At 39.7% G+C, this 21,173-nt stretch overlaps 1 protein-coding gene across 3 annotated transcripts in view; it reads right to left on the bottom strand.

Moving 5' to 3' along the window:
• LOC147576682 (interferon-induced very large GTPase 1-like) overlaps positions 1 to 21,173 on the bottom strand; it is a 62,785-nt gene that overhangs the window by 3,495 nt on the left and 38,117 nt on the right. For 2 of the 3 annotated variants that reach the window (XM_086678085.1, XM_086678086.1), the window contains one exon: positions 825 to 9,901. The exons of the other annotated variant lie outside the window; for it this stretch is intronic. In XM_086678085.1, the coding sequence (XP_086534211.1) occupies positions 2,604 to 9,899 (7,296 nt within the window). In that variant the 5' untranslated portion in view covers positions 9,900 to 9,901 and the 3' untranslated portion in view covers positions 825 to 2,603. Of the gene's footprint in view, positions 1 to 824; positions 9,902 to 21,173 lie in introns of those variants that run through there. 3 annotated transcript variants of the gene reach the window in all.

Raw genomic sequence — 21,173 nt, 5'->3', positions numbered from 1 at the left:
GCATGAGAAATGTACTATTTTACAGATAGGGCACTTGAGCACAGAGAAGTTAAATTACATGCCCAAAGCCTCGCAGGTACCACTGCTACAAAGATAGCAGTATTAGTAATTATCATGATAATATCAATGGTGATACACACACTTTCCTTCCCTTCCATGTTCACTCATGTACCACAACACTCCCACACCTTACTAAAGGGTTAAAATGATTCAAGGGAATTATTTTGAGGCAAGGGAAAAAATAAAATTTGTATGATTCATGTGTCTTTTCTTATAGTCCAAGGGAAGAATCTGCCAGAACTTTAGGGGGTGAATTTTTAGACACACACTGTCTTGGTTTGGGCTGCTGAAACAAAATAATCATAGACTGTGTATCTTAGAAAACAGAAATTTATTTCTCAGTTCTGGAGCACCTAAGATCAGCGTGCTACCTGGTTAGATTTGTGGTAAGCAATCTTCCTGGCTTGCAGATGGCTGCCTTCTCACTGTGGGCTTACATAGACTTTCCTTGGTTCATGGCATGGGGAGAGAGAGGTCTGTCTGGTGTCTCTTCTTCTAAGGGCACTAATCCTGTCATGAGGGCCTTGCTCTCAATAAGTTATTTTACTCTAATAATCTCCCAAGGAAGAATCTCTCACTATAATCTCTTTAATCTTGACTCCACCTTCATGGCAGCTTTACACTCTCCATTACTATCCTAGAAAACTCCATTCCTATACAGTCATCTTTTCTCTATCCCAATTTACTTCTTGCCAGTTTATTTGGGATCTCTTGAGCATAGTGTCTGAATCTCATTGAATAATCATACTGCTTAAATGCCTGAGGAATTTGTCAAAGATCTTCTTTATTTATACACAATTTTGGCTTGAAAATCAAAGTTAATACATGATATGTAATACTTCTTAAAGGTGATTTTGGATTCATTAAACAAATACAAAAAGCATTCAGCAAATGTTAACTGAACATTGCAATTTTTGAGGATGCAGTGATTTGCAAGACAGGAACCATGCAGGGGTTCTGTTTCCATCACTGTTTCAGCTTAATCATATTGGTAGGTCCTTCCAATTCTTAATGAGATTATTTTCCAGAGAACAAAAGGAAAATTGTGCTGTTCAAGAATACCTGTTTCCTTTATCCTTTATAATTTTTCTGTTCCAGGACTTCTTTTGGAGACATGGGTCATTTTACCTGAAACTGATAGTATTCTGGAAAACTTTTCGAGTAATAAAACAGCAGAGTCATTACTCCTATCTCCTAACTTTAAAGATTCCAGTCCTTTGACTATGGTTCCCTGTCCTGTTTGTTTTTACTGGCTATGGAGGGGTTGATAGTGTGTCTTAAATAGAAGCCAATGGATGCCCTTATGTCCGACATAAATTTTCTTCTTTGTATCAGGATTCCTTTAGATCATCAGCTTTGAGAACCTAGTGTAAGTCATTGTTTTAGAAGGTGTAGGTTTGTAGAATGGCTATTTCTTTCCCCTCTCACGTCCTTGATTAGCTTCAGAGTCATTGTCATTTTTATTCTGATCATGACCCTATGACTTAAACAGTATGAAAAGTTACTTATCACCTAATGTGGAGATAAGTATTTCCTTATACTTGAATGTATAAAAAGAATTGCTTATTAAAATATTAGAACCTAAAAAATTGTATAGTTTTTGATATTTTATTCTTAAAGGAATAGTTGATATTTTATTGTTAAAGAAATAGTTGTTTTTTTTTAAATCATCAATGGCTTAATCAGATTTGACCTTATCCACAGCTTCGATTAAAATGGCCCTTTTTAGCTGGTCATAAATTATGTTAGCTGGTCATAAATTATGTTCCAAAAGCCAGTTTATTTCAGACTTGTATATAGCACCAAGCTTTGAATACCTAAGCTCTTGTGACCCCCCCCCCCTTTTTTTAACATATATAGGCAAGATGCCAGGGAAGAAGAGGGTGAGGATTAAATGAGAAGAACAGTTATTTGATTTCTGTTTTCTATATTTGCTTGATAACATTTCTTGAATTGATGCACACTTTATTCTGGTAAAGTCTCTGTTTTATTCCTCTCCAGAACAGAATATGCCTAAATATTGCTGTGCTTGGGGATCATGAATTTTCCATGAATGTTTTTCCATTTGAGGATTAGTAACTTTTTCTCACAGTTTCAGAGGATTAAAGAAAAAAAGGCTATTGGTAGCTTCCAGTCAATATTGTATGAAATATCCATATATTTATTCTATAGAAATTTGTAAATTTGTAGTAGTCTGCAGTGATTTTGTTTTCCTCCTATGAAAATGACTTTCTCTGAGACTTTATATAACATTATATATTTCAAAATAAAAACATTCTGAATAATAGTTTAAAATGTACAGTAGATATTTTAAATGGATTTTATTTGATTTTATCATATGTTCATATATTTTAGAAATATGTTTTTGAGCCAGAAGGAATTGAAGCAATGAAAAATGAAGTCTTTTCACAAGAAATCTTCAACTCTTGAAATGTTAATTGATTGATTTTTAGATTTTTCATTTGAAAAAAGGTAATAATGAGGATTCTTACTGTGAGGAGGAGGTATTTTAGGATTGTCTGAGTATTGGGGTTCATTGAGTTTTACTGTTTTTTCAAGTCATCGAGCACATCCTGCTTTTTTATTTTGTCCCAAGCATCAGGGATTTTACCTTTATTTATAAATTTTTTCTGATATTTTTCTTCTAGCTTTACTCTGAAGTGAGAGACAAACCATTTCCAGTATGGCTGGGTAGATGAGTCTGGGGTGATGCTCCACATGGCATACTCCCCTCCTGCCTGTCGATAGTTCTTATATGGGACTTTCCAGTCATCTCTCAAAACCAAGAGAAGATCGCTTGCTACCAAATTAGTACAGCAATCAATGACAAAATTGTCTGTTTTGTAAAAATACCCTCCACTAACAGCCTGAGGACGGTGGAAGGGAACACTGTGGTCTCCTTCATGTCCAGGGATTGTGTTTGTACAAATTGCTCCACAGCAGGGACACTGTTTCCAGCAGCCAGAGAGATGTTCAGAGAGCATTTTCTGAACTGCCAGAACCATTTCTTGTTCAGACATATTCAAATAGTTCTCTTCTACTCTCTTCATTGTGGGATCCAAAGCTTCACTCATAGCTTCTTTGAGAAACTCAATATCTTTTATCTCTTGGTGTTCAATGCTTATCAAGTCTTTTCTTGGAAAGATCACATTACTCCCCAGGTGGTCACAGAACAAATCCAACCACCCAGACACAGTGCTGCTTTTATCTTTGGCTATTACTGTGGATTTATGAATAGCTGAGAGGATGGCAGTCTTGATATCATCTAAAGTTGTTTTTAAAAAAGTCTTTATTTTTTCACTTCCTTTGTCTGAACAATATGTTTTAATATGGTTTTGAATGTAATTCCTAAAAAATGATTCTGAATTATGAAGGTAATCCCAGTAATTATCAACATTTTCTTCTTCTGCCAGAGAGATGAGAATATGTTTCTCCAGGTTAGACTTGTTTCCGTTGAATGCTGGGCAGTTAGCTCGCATGTCCCCAGCAATTTTGAGGACCATTTGTTCCCATATGGTGGTAGAGACAGCAGGAGTGAGTTTGTGCCACAGAAAATCAACAAATGTTTTGACTGAAGTTGCTCCTTGACAAGATATCTTAAAACTCATGAAGAAATCCTCTTTCTTACTTTCCAGATAGTTTACAGGATCATTTGCTCTCTTGAATGCCCTGTGCATCTTCTTAAAAGTCTCTGATGCTTTTTGGAATAAACACAAAGATAAATCAATTTCATATTTACTTGTAAATGTGTATCTTCCCTCAGTGTTTGCAGATTTCACTTCCTCATCTATTATTCTCAGGATTTCATGGAAATAATTTGGATTGTAATCACGCTGTTGTGTCCAAATATTCTTAATAGTTTCAGTATATCTTGAAATAATGTGGTCAGTAGTCTTATCTATGGACATTTTATCATAGCCCTCTAATGTCCTTGTAATTATGTAATATTTCGTGTTCATTTTGACATGTTTGTCATATTTGATTTGAAACTTTTCTCCAGGATTTTCCTTCAGTGTGTCTACAATATTTCTCTCCTTTTTGAAATACTCCAAAAGGATGTTTTCAGAATCCACATCAATGTTAGGCTCTGTGACTGGAGGGAGAGTTGAGGACACAGCATAGACCCATTTTTCCCAAAGTTGATTGAACTTCTCATGTAGCTCTTCCTCACTCAATTCTGTGCCTTTGACAGTTAAAGCCAAACTTCGGCTTTTTTCTAATAATTCCTTTTCATAACCTGACTTTTTGCTGTCCAGTTTTTCTTGACTTTTCTTAAAACTAATAAGTTCATCAGCTTTTTTTTGGCTTTCTAAAATAAGTGCTTCTGTAAGGATCATTAGCTTATTTTCAAAATTTGCTTTCCACTGAACCAGTATTTCGCTATCTGGATCTTCATTAAAATATTTTTCAAGTTCTTGCTTGATGGCTTCATATTTTTCTGTGACTGGCGCCTTAAAAGTGCTTTTTCTGAATGTCTGGATTTTCCCATTCTGAATCTGGTTGATTAGCTGGTTCTGCAAACCCAGCACATGACTCCTCAGCTCCCAGGTCCAGTAGTTATACATTGTTTCCAATTTGCTCATGGCCATGACTTCTCGTGTGTTCCTGAAACTGAAAATAAAGTTCTCATTCACCAGGGCTCTCCACAAATCTTGGACTCGGAATTTTACATCTGATATCTTCATGATGCCTCCCCTAGATTCCTGTTTGGCTGTGAGAAGAATTCTACTTTTCAGTTCCTGGACATTGTGGCTGTAGCGAGGATTGGGAGGGGCCATCGGAGGATTGCCATCCCAGAGGTGAGCAAAGTAGTAGACATGAGTATTGACATCAAACTTAATGACATCACTAAATCGGGTTACATCTGAATACTGTTCTTGTTCAGCTGCTTTTGCTGCCATTTCATCTAATCTCTGCTCTAGCCGCCTTCGTCCTTCCATAGTTTGGTCTTTAGCTGTAACTTCCCCCACATTCTGATGGACAAAAAGGCAGCTAGGGGAGATTTTTACTTGTTTCATCCTCAGAAAGGCTTGGACAACTATTTGTAGAATATCTTGCATTTCTGATGGATTTTCCCCAAAAATGTTAATCAGAGTCAAGTTTCCAAGTCCAATAACAAAGGTTGCCAACTCATTGTCACGATTCTGGGATTTGCTGCTGAGTTCTGGGGCCCGAAGTCCTTCTGTGTCCACAACAAGCACAAAGTCAAAGCCCAGTTCCTCTGTGAATGTCTCCTCCACCTTCAGGAGCTGCATGTAGGCGCCCCGGGTACACCTCCCAGCACTGACAGTGAACTGCAGCCCAAAAAGGGCATTCAGCAGGGTGGACTTCCCTGAGCTCTGCAGGCCAAGGATAGAGAGAACAAACAGTCGTTTGTCTCCAAGTTTCTCAGAGACCTTGTCAAAAATAGCTGCTACCCACTTTAGAGGCACATATGAAGCATCCCCATCCATCAGCTCAATGGGAAGACCAGATATCATTAGATCTGCAGCAATCTGGGGAAGGGAGAGAAAAAGGTTATCTTTTGTGGAGAAAGTTTCTTCCAGAACTTCATAGATCTGGCCTATTTCTCTGAGAAGTTGTTCAATTCCCAAGGTGCAGTCAGTAATCTCTGTAGAAATAGCTTCTATCTCATTTTGCCAGTGTTTCAGGGAGGTGTTCTTTGGTGCTTTTTTCTTTTCTGTTTGTACCAGTGACCACAAAGCCTTTTTCTTTTCATTCAGTTTTTCCAAGTGTCCTGCAGTCAGGTTGTCCAAAGACACACTCAGCCATTGTAAGAAGTAGAGTTTGGTATGAGTTTCTGAATGGTTTTGGATAATTTCAAGGACAGATTGCATTAACTCATTGAGAGGAAAGGCTCTGGTCAATTGTTGCTGCCGTATTATTTGTTTTTCTGCCTCAATCTCACTCTTGTGTTGTTCAATGCTCCGATTTCCCTTTTCTCTCAGATGATAGAGTTCTTTGTCCTTTTTACACCAAAGATGCCACAGGTGTCCCTGAAGGGGTAGTAAGTTTTCCTTCATCTGAGATATCTGCATTTCTCCTAATAGGGCCATGAGAACCTCTGCCTTTTCTTTGGCTTCCTTGCAGTCTCTCTGGTCTTCATCAATAAGGAATCCTTGCTTACGAGCAATCTGGGCACAGTCCTCTAAGCTAAAAGTAGTGTCAGAGAGCTCTAGCAAATGTCTGATTGTAGTTTTGAGCTCCTCTGTTAATTCTGCCTCATTTCTGTTCCTGATCCCAATCCTCACTTTTTGGCTAGAATTATTGGCTGTGGTTTTTTCTTTGTCATCAAGCAGACAGATCAAAGGTTTGGATAGCTCACACAGGCCACGGATAATGTTTCGGTTTTCTTGATTGCCATCAGAAGTTGCCATGAGGACTACAATGAGAGAAGAGATCTCCTGCAGGAAGGTGAGTTGCTTCTCATGTTCCTTGGCATCTCCATGCAGATTGATGAAGGTCAGACAGTTGTCAAATCTGTCCTCATCTTCACCCCCAGGACAGAACCAGCAGATTTCCACTACACCCCCCATCAAGAGACAGTCTTTGCTACTCCCTCTGCAATGGCGATGAAAAAAGATATCATGTTTACGTTTACTGAGAATACAGTTCATAATCTGAGATTTGGAAGCGGAGAAGCCATTTCCAACCCTAACAAAGGACACAATGGGGGTAGAGACACGACACATTTGCTGATTCTTGTAATTGTTCTTTGCTGAGTCTTTTGTTGATTTCCTTGCTTGCTGCCAGCTTCTCCTAATTTGACTGAGAGACCAAAGAGAGAATTCAATTTGAGAATTGCAAGGATTAGGTATAAGAAGAGGGAGGGCAAACTGGCAAATGGAAAGTTTGGCCAGAATATATTGTCTAGCAAAATCATCAGCACAGTGAAGAATTGCCATCTGAATATCCATAGGGTGAATATGGGGTCTGGAATTAGGATCTGAAGGATTAGTGGGACTATCATTGTCTTCAAAAAAATCATCATATGGATCAAAAACCTCATTTTTCTGTTTTGAGGCACTTAGATAGACTTGATTCTCTGTGTTTCCATCATCTTTGAAGACCAGATATCTCAGCCCATAATCCAACATGAGTAGCTTCTGTAGGAAGTAGAAGGGAAGCTCCCGTTCAGAGCTGGGCTGGGTGTTGTACACAGAAGTCTTGTAGATCAGATGGAAATTAGCTCTGCTCATCCTCTTTGGGTAGTAGTGTTCTAGGCCTAGACGCTGGAGCAATTCTAAGAAAGCTCCATTTTCTGTGGCCTCCCATTTGTTGTTTTCATTATCATGTGGTTCATGAGGCAGTTCCTTTTCATGGAAGATACTTTGCAAATGTTTTCTCACTTCATCCATTTGCAATGAAGGGGTGGTGGCTTTATTACTCCCATCAATGAGCAGACTCAAGTCTTTCTGTAGGTTTACCCAATCATGATCTGCTCCAGGTTTGGTGAGGACATCTACAACTTCTTTAGTCAATGATTGTCCCATGTACTGTCTTATAAATGTCAAACGTTGTGTTTTCTCCTTTGGAGAAACAGCTGTAACTCCAACAGTGGCTGTCAGACCTGTGAGCACCAGGAATGCCTGAGCCCTGTGGCTGCAAATATTTTTGAGCTCCTGGTATTTATCTTGGGCAGTTTGCATTTCATGCACTAGAAAGTCTAGCTCATCACACCCCAGGAGATACTGAAAAGTCTTGTTTACCATGTGGTAACCTGCGCCAGTTGCAATGGAAAGTAGCAAAAGCTGTATGTCTGGCTGCTCTGTCTCTTGGAGGTAATTCAAGAAGCAGCGAAGAGACAGGCTGACCTCATACGTGGCCTTTCTTTGTGCTTCCTCCACTATTTCTGGGGACTCGGACTTAATCTTCACTTCCATGAAGTCATTTTTGGTTTTTTGAAAGATTTTAATTAATTCAGAAAATTGGGAGATTTTGATATACTCCTGCTCTGACTCTGACCTGAAGATCCACTGCATGATGGAATGAGCCTGAGGAAAGTTTGTCACGCTATAGATGTGAGGATCCAAAAGGCTGCGCAACTGAGATTTAATAAATTTGGTTTCATAAATGGAATACCTTTTGCAAAAGTTGACAGTGTTTACCAGAAAATTCTGCAGATCCCTATCTGTCAGGCATATGTTAATCCAAGTGTCATAACTTTTTAGTTTTTGACTCAACATTTGCATGAAACTTATCAGTTTTTTAAGCTGCTCTTCAGGGTCAGATACCTCCCAGGATTTCACATCTTCTAGGAAAACCCTGGCCTTCTTCACAACACTGAGTAATTCTTCTCCACTCTGGATCTGGGTGGTGAGGCCAGTCAGAGCAGTGTAGCTGTCTTTCAGGCACATAGCTACCTGAAGAGGATCTTTAAAATCACTTCTGTGGCTGGAGAGGATGATGTCCCAGACGGGCACCAGTTGAATTCCCCGGTCAATGACACACCAGGTTCGATTACTGGCAACTAGGCCAGCTTTCCACTGGAAAAGGTCATTTGCTTCTGGTGGGCCACCTGTCTGGGCCGCAGATAATTGGATTTTGGTTTGGAGATTTTGGGAGCTTGTGCTCTGAGAGTCTTCTTTCGAATGAGAGTCTGTCACAGCCACGTGTGTAGCAACTTGAATTCCAAAGCCACTGTAGCTGCCCCTTATGTAACTATCCAGGGCCTTGGCTGACTGCTGTTTCACTTCTGCCAGCTGTTCACTTTGGAAACCTTCTGAAATAGCTTTCCACCAGTAGATTCCTCCCAAGTGCAGAGGGCCCTGGTTAGCATGAGAGCCAAACCTGTGGAAGAAGGCTTCACTCCTGGACTTTAGCAAAGGGAGTCTGTCTGAGCCTGCAGACTGACCCAGAAGGTCTTCAATGCATTTTAATTCGTGGAGAGCAGCCTTGGATAACTGGAGCTGATCAGTGGGAAAGTGGCAGGAAGCCAGCGGGATGTAGCTGAACTTGGTTGAGCAAAAATAAGAGTGCTCAGAATGTGATTGTTGGGTTTTCTTAGATTCTGAATGTATGCTGTGATGTACACTAGCTTTCAGGCTAAATCCCCAACCTTCACCTTTGGCTGAGGCAGTTGCACTGAAGCCCAGCTTCTCTATCGTCTGGGTGAATGTGGATTCTGCTTGAGAAGATGTAAATTCTCTTGTTTCCATCCGTGTGCCCTGCTCAGGGCCAAAGAGTGAGAAGTTCTTTGGGACACTGAGTAGCTCCTCTCTCTTCTCTATCAAACCCCTTTCATTGCTAGTTTTGTAAATTCCCTGCAGAGCCAACCCTCCAGATGCCCATCTCACCAGATCTCCATCTGGGAGGTTCTGCCTGTGAGACAATGTCTCCTCCATGAGGTTGAGTTGTTTCTGAATGTTTTCCATGACTTCTTGTAGGGACTTTTGGGGAGGTGGCCAGTATTCTTCAGGGATCCCCATTGCCTGCCTCAGCTCTGCCTGTTTTTTCCTCACTGCTTCTTCCTCTTGCTGCCTCCCTTCTGACAGCAAGTCTCTTAGCTCTTGCAGTGTCTGCTCTGCATGCTTCTGCATTTTCTTTATCATCTCCAGCCGAGACTCCTGTAACTCTGAAAGACTATTTGAGTGTGACATGTTAAGAAGCATCTCCAGGGCTTTTTTCTCCCAGGAATGTCGTGCTTGAGATTTCAGCTTCTGGAGGTCTTTTTCTTCCAGGTGTTGTAAGGCCTGGGCACAAGTCACACCCAGGTGTTCCTGCAACTTGGGCAACCAGTACTCGAGTGCCAGTCCTACTTCTGTCAACATCTCCTGGAGATCATGTGTTCTTTTGCCTCTGAGCAGGGGCTCATCAGGGGTGGACCTTGCTGTGGCCATGGCTGTGGGAGGAAAAGACACTCAGTTAGCCTGTGTTATGACCTTAGAAGTCACATAGCCAAAGGGTGAATGTACTAAAGATGCAAGTCTCCAAGGCTTTCTCATTTCCTCCTTTCATTGTTCCAATGAATATATTTTGTTAAAACTACTTCTTCTTCGTCGTCTTCTTCTTCTTCTTCTTCTTCTTCTTCTTCTTCTTCTTCCTCTTCTTCCTTTGGCAAGACATCCTTGTGGGTGTTCTCAACATGGATTGCCTTTTAGTTACCAGGGTGAGTTGCACCTTGAAGCCTGGCTTTTGGCATTTCCTATTACACAGAATTGATTGCATGGAAAGCATTAAGCTGAGGGTTGGAGTTTGGAAATATACATGAGGTTGATAGCCTGATGTTTGTTTTAAAACCAAGAATGGCCACAAAAAAAAGAAAAAAAGAAAAAAGAAAAAGAAAAAAAAGAAAAGAAAAAGAAAAAAGATGGAATCTTGCCATTTGCAATGATGTGGTTGGAGTTAGAGTATTATGCTAAGTGAAATAAGTTAGAGAAGGACAAATACCATATGATTTCATTCATATGGGAATTTAAGAAACAAAACAGATGGACGTAGGGGAAAAAAAGACAGGCAAACCACGAAACAGACTCTTAACTACAGAGAACAAACAGAATTACTGGAGGGGAGGTGGGTAGAGGGAAGGGGAAAATGGGTGATGGAGATTAAGGAGACCACTTGCTGTGATGAGCACTGGGTGTTGTATGTAAGTGATGAATCACTAAATTCTATACCTGAAACTAATATTACACTGTATCTTACCTAACTTGAATTTAAATAAAAACTTGAAAACAAAAAGAAAAAAATTAAAACAAATTATTCAATAGCAAACAAAAAACAAGAGTTGCACCACCAGTTATATTTCCCCTCTTAAGTTTCTGTCAAACCTGTGTTGAGTGGTTTCTTTCCTGTCTTTCTGTCACTTCTTCTTAGGCCATTTTATGATATTTATTTACTGTCCTGTCCTTTAACTCACTTGCAGATATCAGCATCATGGTGGTATAAGATGTTCCTCTTTTTTGGCTCCCTTTTATTTATTTATTTATTTATTTATTTATTTATTTATTTTTTTAAATTTTTTTTTTCAACGTTTATTTATTTTTGGGACAGAGAGAGACAGAGCATGAACGGGGGAGGGGCAGAGAGAGAGGGAGACACAGAATCGGAAACAGGCTCCAGGCTCTGAGCCATCAGCCCAGAGCCCGACGCGGGGCTCGAACTCACGGAGTGCGAGATCGTGACCTGGCTGAAGTCGGACGCTTAACCGACTGCGCCACCCAGGCGCCCCTTTTGGCTCCCTTTTAAAACAACTTATTAGACATCCATCTGTGGGTCCAAAAGTGCCTCAGTGGGAGTTGTGAGATACAGCACCATAGGCCAAGGGACATGGGAGTAGTCTCATCCTCCTGTGAATCTGGTAATAGGCAGAAGACCTCAGTATGGGCCATGGAACCAGCAAAACCAGCAAGTCTGCCCCAGCCCCCTGGCCACATTCAGAAAAAAACCTGGAGTGTGCTGTCCTGGGCAGATACACACAGATGAAAGAATTTGCAGAAATCCAGCCCTCTTGATGGGAGATTCCTGCACAAATTTGCTGACATTGGTGGACTGGAACTGTCCATTGGCAGTGACCTCTCCCGTGGGGCTAAAGGATAGTGGATTGCCCATCTACTCCCAATTGTGTGGGACATGGCTGGAGAAATCCATTTTTGGGTATTCATCCCAGAGTATCAAGTCAGGACTGGGAGAAGGGAGAAGAGATTGGGAAAGAAGAATATCAAAGGACTTTAAAGGGACATGGTCCCTGTTGATTACACTCAAGAATTCAGCAGGAATTCCCCCCCCCCCCCCCCACCTTGAGCCTCTTGGGAGAACCTCACCCAAGGATTTCCCCACCAGGTCCAAGGGCACCCTCAATGACCAAGTGCTAAGCTGACAAATACACCCCACCTCCCATTGTGGCTGACTTCCTGTGCGTGCTCCTGAGTTCAGTGGTGAGAGCTAGTCTGTTAGAGTGCTGTTAGCAAAACAGATCAGGATTTGTGAGGAAGAGAGAAACCATACAGTTGAGCCCATAGCACCACCTTCTGGAAAACAAAAGAGAAGTTTCCAGTAGCCAATCTGCTGAATTGTAACAACCAGACAAGACCTAAAAGGTTAAGAATTCTGCCACAAGAGAGAGCAAGAATAATGGAGCAGTTGTATTCATACAAAGGTAGAGAAAACCCCAGATATAATAGTACCAATACACAGAATCCTCTGACTGAAGGGAACTAGTAAAGATTTAAGGAGGCGTCTTCCAACTTCAGATGCAAAGCAGCAAAACTACAAGGACATGAAAAATGTCATTAACATGTCATTAACAAAAGATAATAATTCTCAATAACCTAGTTCAGAGGCATGGAATTTTGTGACCTTCCTCATAAAGAATTTGAAATACCTGTTTTGAAGAAAATCAGTGAGCTACAAAAACTCAGAAAGACTATTTAAGGAAATCAGGGGGAGATATGTAAATAAAATGACACTTACCAAAGATACTAGATCATAAAAAAGAAACAAGCAGAAATTCTGGAGCTGAGCAATTTTTATCTTATTATAATTTTTCAAATAAAATACTGTGTTTATTTGAAAAATGATATAATTGTTTATATAGAAAAGCCAAAAGAATCTACAAATTACTGAAATTAATAAAGTTATAAACTGTAATTTATAAGATTAAGAAACAGATGAGTAATAAACATTCAATATTATTTTTATTTATTTTCCCCTCAATTTTATTTTTAAAATTTTTATTTAAATTTCAGTTAATATACAGCGTAATATTAGTTTCAGATGTACAATTTAGTGATTCAACACTTACATACATCACCTGGTGCTCGTCCCAACAAGTGAACTACTTAATCCGCATCAACTATTTAACCCATCCCCACACCCATCTCCTCTGATGGCCATCAGTTTGTTCTCTATAATTAAGAATCTGTTTCTTTGTTTGCCTCTCTCCTTTTTGCTCTATGCTCCTTTGTTTTGTTTCTTAAATTCCACATATGAATGAAATCATATGGTATTTGTCTTTCTCTGGCTTATTTTACTTAGCATTATACTCTCTAGTTACATCACCATCCTTGCAATTGGCAAGATTTCATTCGTTTTTATGCTTGAGTAATATTCCGTTGTATATATATACCACATTTTCTTTATCCATTTGTCAGTCAATGGACATTTGAGCTCCTTCCATAATTTGCCTGTTGAAGATAATGCTGCGATACACATAGGGGTGCTTTTATCCCTTTGAATTAGCGTTTTGTATCTTTTGTGTAAATACCTAGTGCAATTGCTAGATCATAGGATAGTTCTATTTTTACCTTTTTGAGGAAACTCCGTACTGTTCTCCAGAGTGGCTGTACCATTCACATTTCTACGGATAGTACAAGAGGGTTCCCCTTTCTCCACATCCTCGTCAATACTTGTTATTTCTTGTGTTTTTGATTTTAGCCATTCTGACAGGTATGAGGTGGTATCTCATTGTGGTTTTGATTTGTATTTCCCTGATGATGAGTTATGTTGAGCATCTTTTCATGTGTCTGTTGGCTGTCTGTGTGTCTTCTTTGGAAAAATGTCTTCATGTCTTCTGCCCATTTTTAAATTTGATTATTCATTTTTAAAATATTGTTTTATTTTTTAAAGTGATCTGCATCCAACATGGAGCTCAAGCTCACAACCCCGAGATCAAGCATCACAGGCTCTACCGACTGATACAGCCATGCGACCCTAAATTTGATCATTCATTTGTTGAGTGTTGAGTTTTATAGGTTCTTCATATATTTTGGATACTAACCCTTTGTCAGATAAATCATTTGCAAATATATCTTCCCCCATTCCGTAGGTTGTCTTTTAGATTTATTTCCTTTGCTGTGCAGACGCTTTTTATCTTAGTGAAGGCTCAATAGTTTATTTTTGCTTTTGTTTCCCTTGCCTAAGGAGACATATCTAGTAGGAAGTTGCTATGGCCAATGTCAAAGAGATTACTGCCTGTGTTCTCCTTTAGGCTTTGAATGGTTTCATGTGTCACATCAGGGTGTTTCATCCATTTTGAATTTATTTTTGTGTATGGTGTAAGAAAGTGGTCCAATTTCATTCTTTTGCAAGTTGCTGTCCAGTTTTCCCAACACCACTTGTTGAAGAGACTGTCCTTTTCCCATTGGATATTCTTTCCTGCTTTGTCGAAGATTAATTGACTATAGAGTGTGGGTTCATTTCTGAGTATTCTATTCTGTTCTATTGGTCTATGTGTCTATTTTGGTACCAGTCTTGAAAACTGCATTTTGTAATATGACTTGAAGTCTGGAATTGTGATGCCTCCAGCCTTGCTTTTCTTTTTCAAGGTTGCTTTGGCCATTCAGAGTCTTTCATGGTTCCATACAAATTGTAGGATTGTTTGTTCTAGCTCTTTGAAAAATGCTAGTGGTATTTTGATAGAGATTGCATTAAATGTGTACATTGCTTTGGGTAACACAGACATTTTAACAGTATTTGTTCTTTCAATCCATATGAACATGGAACGGTTTTCCATATCTTTGTGACCTCTTCAGTTTCTTTCATCAGTGTGTCTTACAGTTTTCAGAGTACAGATCTTCTACCTCTTTAGTTAGGCTTATTCCTAGGTATCTTATGGTTTATGGTCCAGTTGTAAATAGGGTTGATTCCTTAATTTCTCTTTCTGCTGCCTCATTATTGGTGTATAGAAATGCAACAGATTTCTTTACACTGATTTTGTCGTCTGCAAGTTTATTGAATTCATGTATCAATTCTAGTAACTTTTTGGTGGGGTCTTTCAGGTTTTCTGTATAGCGTATCATGCCATCTGCAAACAGTGAAAGTTTTACTTCTTCCTTGCCAGTTTTGATGTTTTTGATTTTTTTTTTTTCTGATTGCTGAGGCTGGGACTTCTAGTACTATGTTGAATGAAAGTGGTGACAGTTGATATCCCTGTCTTATTCTTGATGCTAGGAAAAAGCTCTCAGTTTTTCCCAATTAAGGATGATATTAGCTGTGGGTTTTTCATGTATAGACTTTACTATGTTGAGGTATGCTTCTTGTAACCCTACTTTGTTGACAATTTTTATCATGAATGGATGTTGTATTTTGTCAAATGCTTTTTCTGCATCTATTGGAAGGACCATATGGTTCTTGTCATTCCTTGAATTAACATGGTGTATCACATTGATTGATTTGTGAATGTTGAACTACTCTTGCAACCCAGGAATAAGTCCCAGTTGATCATGGTGAATTATTCTTTTAATGTACTGTTGGATATGTTTTGCTAGTATTTTATTGACAGTGTTCACATCCATGTTCATCAAGGATATTGGCCTGGTGTCTTTCTTAATGGAGTCTTTATCTGGTTTTGGTATGGTATGATTTCAGTCTTTTTGTATGTGTTGAGACCTGATTTGTGACCTAGTATGTGATGTATTCTGGGGAATGTCCTGTGTGCACTTGAAAAGAATGTGTATTCTGCTGTTTGAAGATAGAATGTTCTGAATATATCTGTTAAGTCCTTCTGGTCCAGTGTGTCATTCAAAGCCATTGTTTCCTTAGTGTTTTTCTGCTTAGATGATATATCCATTGATGTAAGTGGGGTGTTAAAGTCCCCTAATGTTGTATTATTGTCAATGAGTTTCTTTATGTGTATTATTAATTTTTTGATGTATTTGTGTGCTTCATGTTGGGGGCATAAACATACAATTGTTATACCTTCTTGTTGAATTGTTTTCTTAGTCATAATAAAGTGCCTTTCTTTATCTCTTGTTATAGTCTTTGTTTTAAAACTAGTTTTCCTTATATAAGTAAGTATTGCTACTCTGGCTTTTTCTTTTCTTTTTTTTTGACATCCATTTGCGTTATGAATGTTTCTTCATCCCTTTATGTACAAGCTGCAGGTGTCTTTAGGTCTAAAATGAGTCTCTTGTAGGCAGCGTATAGATGAGTCTTCTTTATTATTTATTTATTTATTTATTTATTTCCATTTTGACATCCTATATCTTTTGATTAGAGAGTTTAGTCCATTTTCATTTAGAGTAATTATTGATAGATATGCATTTAGTGCAGTTTTATTACTTGCTTTGTAATTGTTTCTGGGTATTTTCTCTGTTCCTTTCCTGTCTTTGTCAGTTTTTGTCTCTCCTTTGCACTAAAGAGTCCTTTTTAATATTTCTTGTAGGGCTGGTTTAGTGGTCATGAATTCATTTAGTGTTTGTTGGTCTGGGAAACTCTTTATCTCTTCTTCTGTTTTGATGATAGCCTTGCTGGATAGTGTATTCTTGGCTGAAGATTTTTACCATTCAGCACTTTGAATATATCATACCACTACCTTTTGGCTTGTTAAGTTTCTGTTGAGAAATCTGCAGCTAGCCTTATGGATTTCCCCTTGTAAATTAAGGACTTCTTTTGTCTTGCTGCGTTTAGGATTTTTTTCTTTATCACTCTATTTTTCAAATTTAATTACGATATGTCTTGATGTTGGCCAGTTTTGTTGATTTTAAGGAGTTCCCTGTGTCTCCTGGATGTGGATGTCTGTTTCCTTACCCCGATTAGGAAAATGTTTGCTCCTTGGTCAGAATGTGGCGAGTTTTAACTAGGTGGGGTCTGGTCTGCTTGTTAAATGAGACCTGATACTACTTCCACTAGAACTGAGACCCTGCAGAACTCTGTGGTCAGGAGATGTGTTGGTAGGGGTTTCTGCTGGTCTTCTGGGGTAGGGACCCACTGTGCTGGGACTGAGTCAAGCTTGATTGAGAAGGGCAGTCCCGCCAGACCACAGTTGTGTGGGACGAGATGTAAGCAAGTTAGGCAGCTAGTGTCAGTGCTGGGCTGCTACCCAGGGTAGCTTTTTGTTTGTGCTGAGGGGTGGGGAAGGGAAATGGTTCCAGCCAGTTTCTTTGTCCTCTTAGAGGCTTCTCCATGAATGCTGCCTCTTAGGGAAGCACTCTGAGAAGAAGGAATAATTCCCCGTGTGCATTTTTCAAATCACTGTTTCCACACTGTGTGCCCCTATGTTGTTTACCTGCCTTCTCTCCAGGAGCAGGACAGTGCCCTCTGAGCTCTAGCCCAGCCTGATAACTTTTAAAATTTCAGGCTTTAGGGAGTGGCATGGACAGGGGTTTGTACTAGTCTTCTTGGGGAGGGGCCTGCTGCACTGGGACTGAGGCAAGCTTGACCAAGAAGGTCAGTCATGCCAGAGCACAGGTGTTTGGGGCTTGGTGTAAGAAAGTTAGGCCCCAGTGTCTGTGCTGTGCTGCCAGCAGGTGGCTCTGTGCTTATGCTGAGGGGTGGAGGAGGGAAATGGTGCCAGCCAGCAACTTTGTCCCTGTAGAGGCTTTTTAAAATATGAATTGACTCCCTTTTGATTGGCCGAAGACAATGGAGGCAATTGCCTGTTCTTTCACAATGGCGCTTGCCCATCTCTCAGGACCAACAGACCCATGCTCAATTGCTGTTCACATGGAACCTTTCTCCACTTCAGCCTTCAAAGTTTTTTTTTTAAGTTTTAAAAAAATTTATTTATTTTGAAAGAGAGGGAGAGAGCCTGCTTGCATGTGCATACCTGAGAGCAGAGGAGGGGCAGAGAGAGAGAATTACAAGCAGGCTCCATACTGTCAGCTCAGAGCCCAACATGGGGCTTGATCCCACGAACCATGAAATCATGACCTGAGCTGAGATCAAGAGCTGGAAGCTCAACCAATGAGTCATGCAGGTGCCCCCAGCCCTCAGAGTTCTCATTTGAATATTTGCTACTATCACCAAGATCTGCACCAGTGGCAGCTCCACCTGGGCCCATGCCCAAGGCTGCAAGTCTCACCACAGTGGCCTTCCTACTCATTGTGGCATAGTGGCTGTGGTGGCCCCTGGGGGGAACCCATGTTCCCTGCCCCCCACTTGCTTCCATCCTTCTTGCATGCATCACCAAATGCCAGCCATGGCTGTGTATGGGCCTATCACTCCCAACATTTTCAGGGCTAGGTCATTCAGCAAGTGGGTGTTTACATACTTCTTAGTGGGTTCCAACTTCCATTGACATTATCCTGTTTATATCAACCAATATCTTTTCTGGGGTCTAATGAGGTTTGCATTGGATACCTTAACCAAGCATTTGATTCATCTTGTAGCACTACTTCTGCTTACCAAAAGTAGTCCACTAGGCACTTGCATTCCACTCCTGGCTCCATGCTATCAAGGCAGGCTTCTTAGCCATTTGAAGTTTGAGAATAGGTTGAAATAGTTGTGGTTGAAGACCCTAGTCATTCACTTTACTAGATAAAACTTGTAGTTTTGTGTGTGAGCATGCCAGCTATCCTGAGGGAAACTTTGGAGGAAACCAGTTACTAAATGGTTCGATTAGTCTTTTGCCCGTATATACAGGTCAGGTAACCAATTTGCACATCAGGACCTTTACAGACCTTCACCAAGTTTCCTTTGGCTTCACCGTTCCAAGACATAGTTCACCATCTTTCAGGTCCTAATACGTGTGCTCGTGCTTTACTTCCCTGGTGGATGAGATGGTCTGGTGATACATCCTCAGCAGACTAGAGAGTAGAGCTGAGGAACTTAATGAATGAAATGGAAAATGCAATAGAGAGCATGTACACAATAGTAGAACAAGTGAAAGACAGAATAAGTGAGTTAGGGGACAAGAAAATTAAATAACCCGATTAGTGGAGATTAAAGAAAAAAGATTGAGAAAAGAGTGAAATCTGCATGATGCATAGGATTTTATAAAAAGAAAAAAAAAATCAGAATAATAAGGATTCCAGAAGGAGAAGAGGGAAAGTTGCAGAAAGTTTATTTAAATGAATAATAGCCAAGAACTTTCCACACCTGAGGAGAGAATTGGACATCCAAGTTTATGAAGCCAAGAGATCACTCTATTATCTCAGTGCAAAAAGACCTCCAAGACACATTATAATGAAACTGTCAAAAATCAAAGATAAAGAGCAACTCCTAAAATCCAGTGAAAAAATGATGGTAGTCTACAAAGGAACCCCCATTAGGCTATTAGTGCATTTCTCAGAAGAAACCCTACTGGCCAGGAGAGACTGGAATGACCTATGTGAGTGTTGGAAGAAAAAAATTGTTAATCAAGAATACTCTAAGTGGCCCCCAAAATAAGAGTTATGGACCAGATGGCTTCCCAGGGAAATCCTACCAGACATTTAAAGAACAGTTTAATACCTATTCTTCTCAAAGTGTTCCAAAAAAAAAAAAAAAAGAAATGGAAGGAAAGCTTCCAAACTCGTTCTGTGAAGCCAGCCTTACCTTGATTCCAAAACCAAAGACCTCACTAAAAAAGAGAATTACAGGCCAAATCCCTGATGAACCTGGATGCAAAAATCCTCATCAAGATACTAGCAAATTGAATTCAACAGTGCATTAAAAGAGTTCTTCACCATGATTAAGTGGGATTTACTCTGGGATGCAGGACTGGTTCAATATTTGCAAATTAATCAACATGATACACATAAATAAAAGAAAGGATAAGAACCATATGATCCTTTCAATAGATGCAGAAAAAGCATTTGACAAAAATACAGCATCCTTTCTTGGTAAAAATCCTCAAGAAATTCGGGATAGAAGGATCATACCTCGAGATCATAAAGGCCATATACAAAAGACCCACAGCTAATATCATCTTCATTGGGGAAAAACTGAGCTTTCCTCCTAAGGTCAGGAATGTCCACTCTCACCACTGTTGTTTAACATAGTACTAGAAGTCCTAGCCTCAGCAATGAGACAACAAAAAGAAATAAAAGGCATCCAAATTGGCAAGGAAGAAGTCAAACTTTCACTCTTCCACACTCTACTCTGTGTGGAAAACCCAAAATACTCCATCAGAAAACTGCTGGAGCTGATACATGAATTCAGCTAGTGGCAGAACATAAAATTAAAATACAGAAATTGGTTACGTTTCTATATGCCAATAATGAAGCAGCAGAAAGAGAAGTTAAGGATTCAATCCCATTTACAGTTGCACCAAGACCCATTAAATACCTAGGAATAAACGTAATCAGAGAGGTAAGAGATCTGTACACTGAAAACTATAGAAAGCATATGAAAGAACTTGAAGAAGACAAAAAGAAGTGGAAAAACATTCCATGCTCTTGCAGTAGTAGAAGAACAAATATTGTTAAAATGTATATATTACCCAAAGCAATGTACACATTCAATGCAATCCCTATCAGAACAACACCAGCATTCTTCACAGGACTAGAACAAACAATTCTGAACTTTGTATGGAACCAGAAAAGACCCTCATTAGCCAAAGTAATGTCAAAAAAGAAAACCAAAGCTGGAGGCATTACAGTTCAGCTGTAATCATCAAGAGTGGCAGTATGGTATTGGCACAAAAATAGACACATAGAGCAGTGGAGCAAAATAGAGAACCCAGAAATGGACCCACAAATGTATGGCCAACTAATCTTCAACAGAGCGGGAAAGAATAGCCAATGGAAAAGTCTCTTCGGCAAATGGTGCTGGGAAAACTGGACAGCACCATGCAGAAGAGTGAAACAGGATCACTTTCTTATACCATGCACAAAAATAAACTCAAAATGGATGAAAGACCTAAATATGAGATAGGAAACCACCAAAATCTTAGAGGAGAAAACAGGCAGCAACCTCTTTGACCTCAGCTGCAGCAACTTCTTACTAGACATGTCTCTGGAGGCAAGAGAAAGAAAAGAAAAAATGAACTATCGGAACCTCATCAAGACACAGACTTCTGTATAACGAAGGAAACAATCAACAAAACTAAAAGGCAACCAATGGAATGGGAGAAAATACTTGCAAATGACATATCGGATAAAGGGTTAGTATTCAAATGTATAAAGAACTTGTCAAACTGAACACCCAAAAAACAAATGATCTAGTGGAGAAATGGGCAGAAGAAATGAATAGACACTTTGCCAAAGAAGACATCCAAATGGCTAACAGACGCATGAAAAGATGCTCAACATCACTCATCATCAGGGAAATACAAATTAAGACTACAATGAGATACCACCTCACACCTGCCAGAATGGCTAGATTAACAACTCAGGAAACAACAGATGTTGGCGAGGATGTGGAGAAAAGGGAACACTTTTGCACTATTGGTGGGAATGCAAAGTGGTGCAGCCACTCTGGAAAACATTATGGAGCTTCCTCAAAAAATTAAAAGTGGAACTACCTTACAACCA

The sequence above is a fragment of the Puma concolor genome, chromosome D1, assembly GCF_028749965.1.
Source record: "Puma concolor isolate L17-30 chromosome D1, mPumCon1.1.hap2, whole genome shotgun sequence".
NCBI lineage: Eukaryota > Metazoa > Chordata > Mammalia > Carnivora > Felidae > Puma > Puma concolor.
Note: the sequence above shows the minus strand (reverse complement) of the source record. Positions and strands in the feature narration are given on the sequence as shown.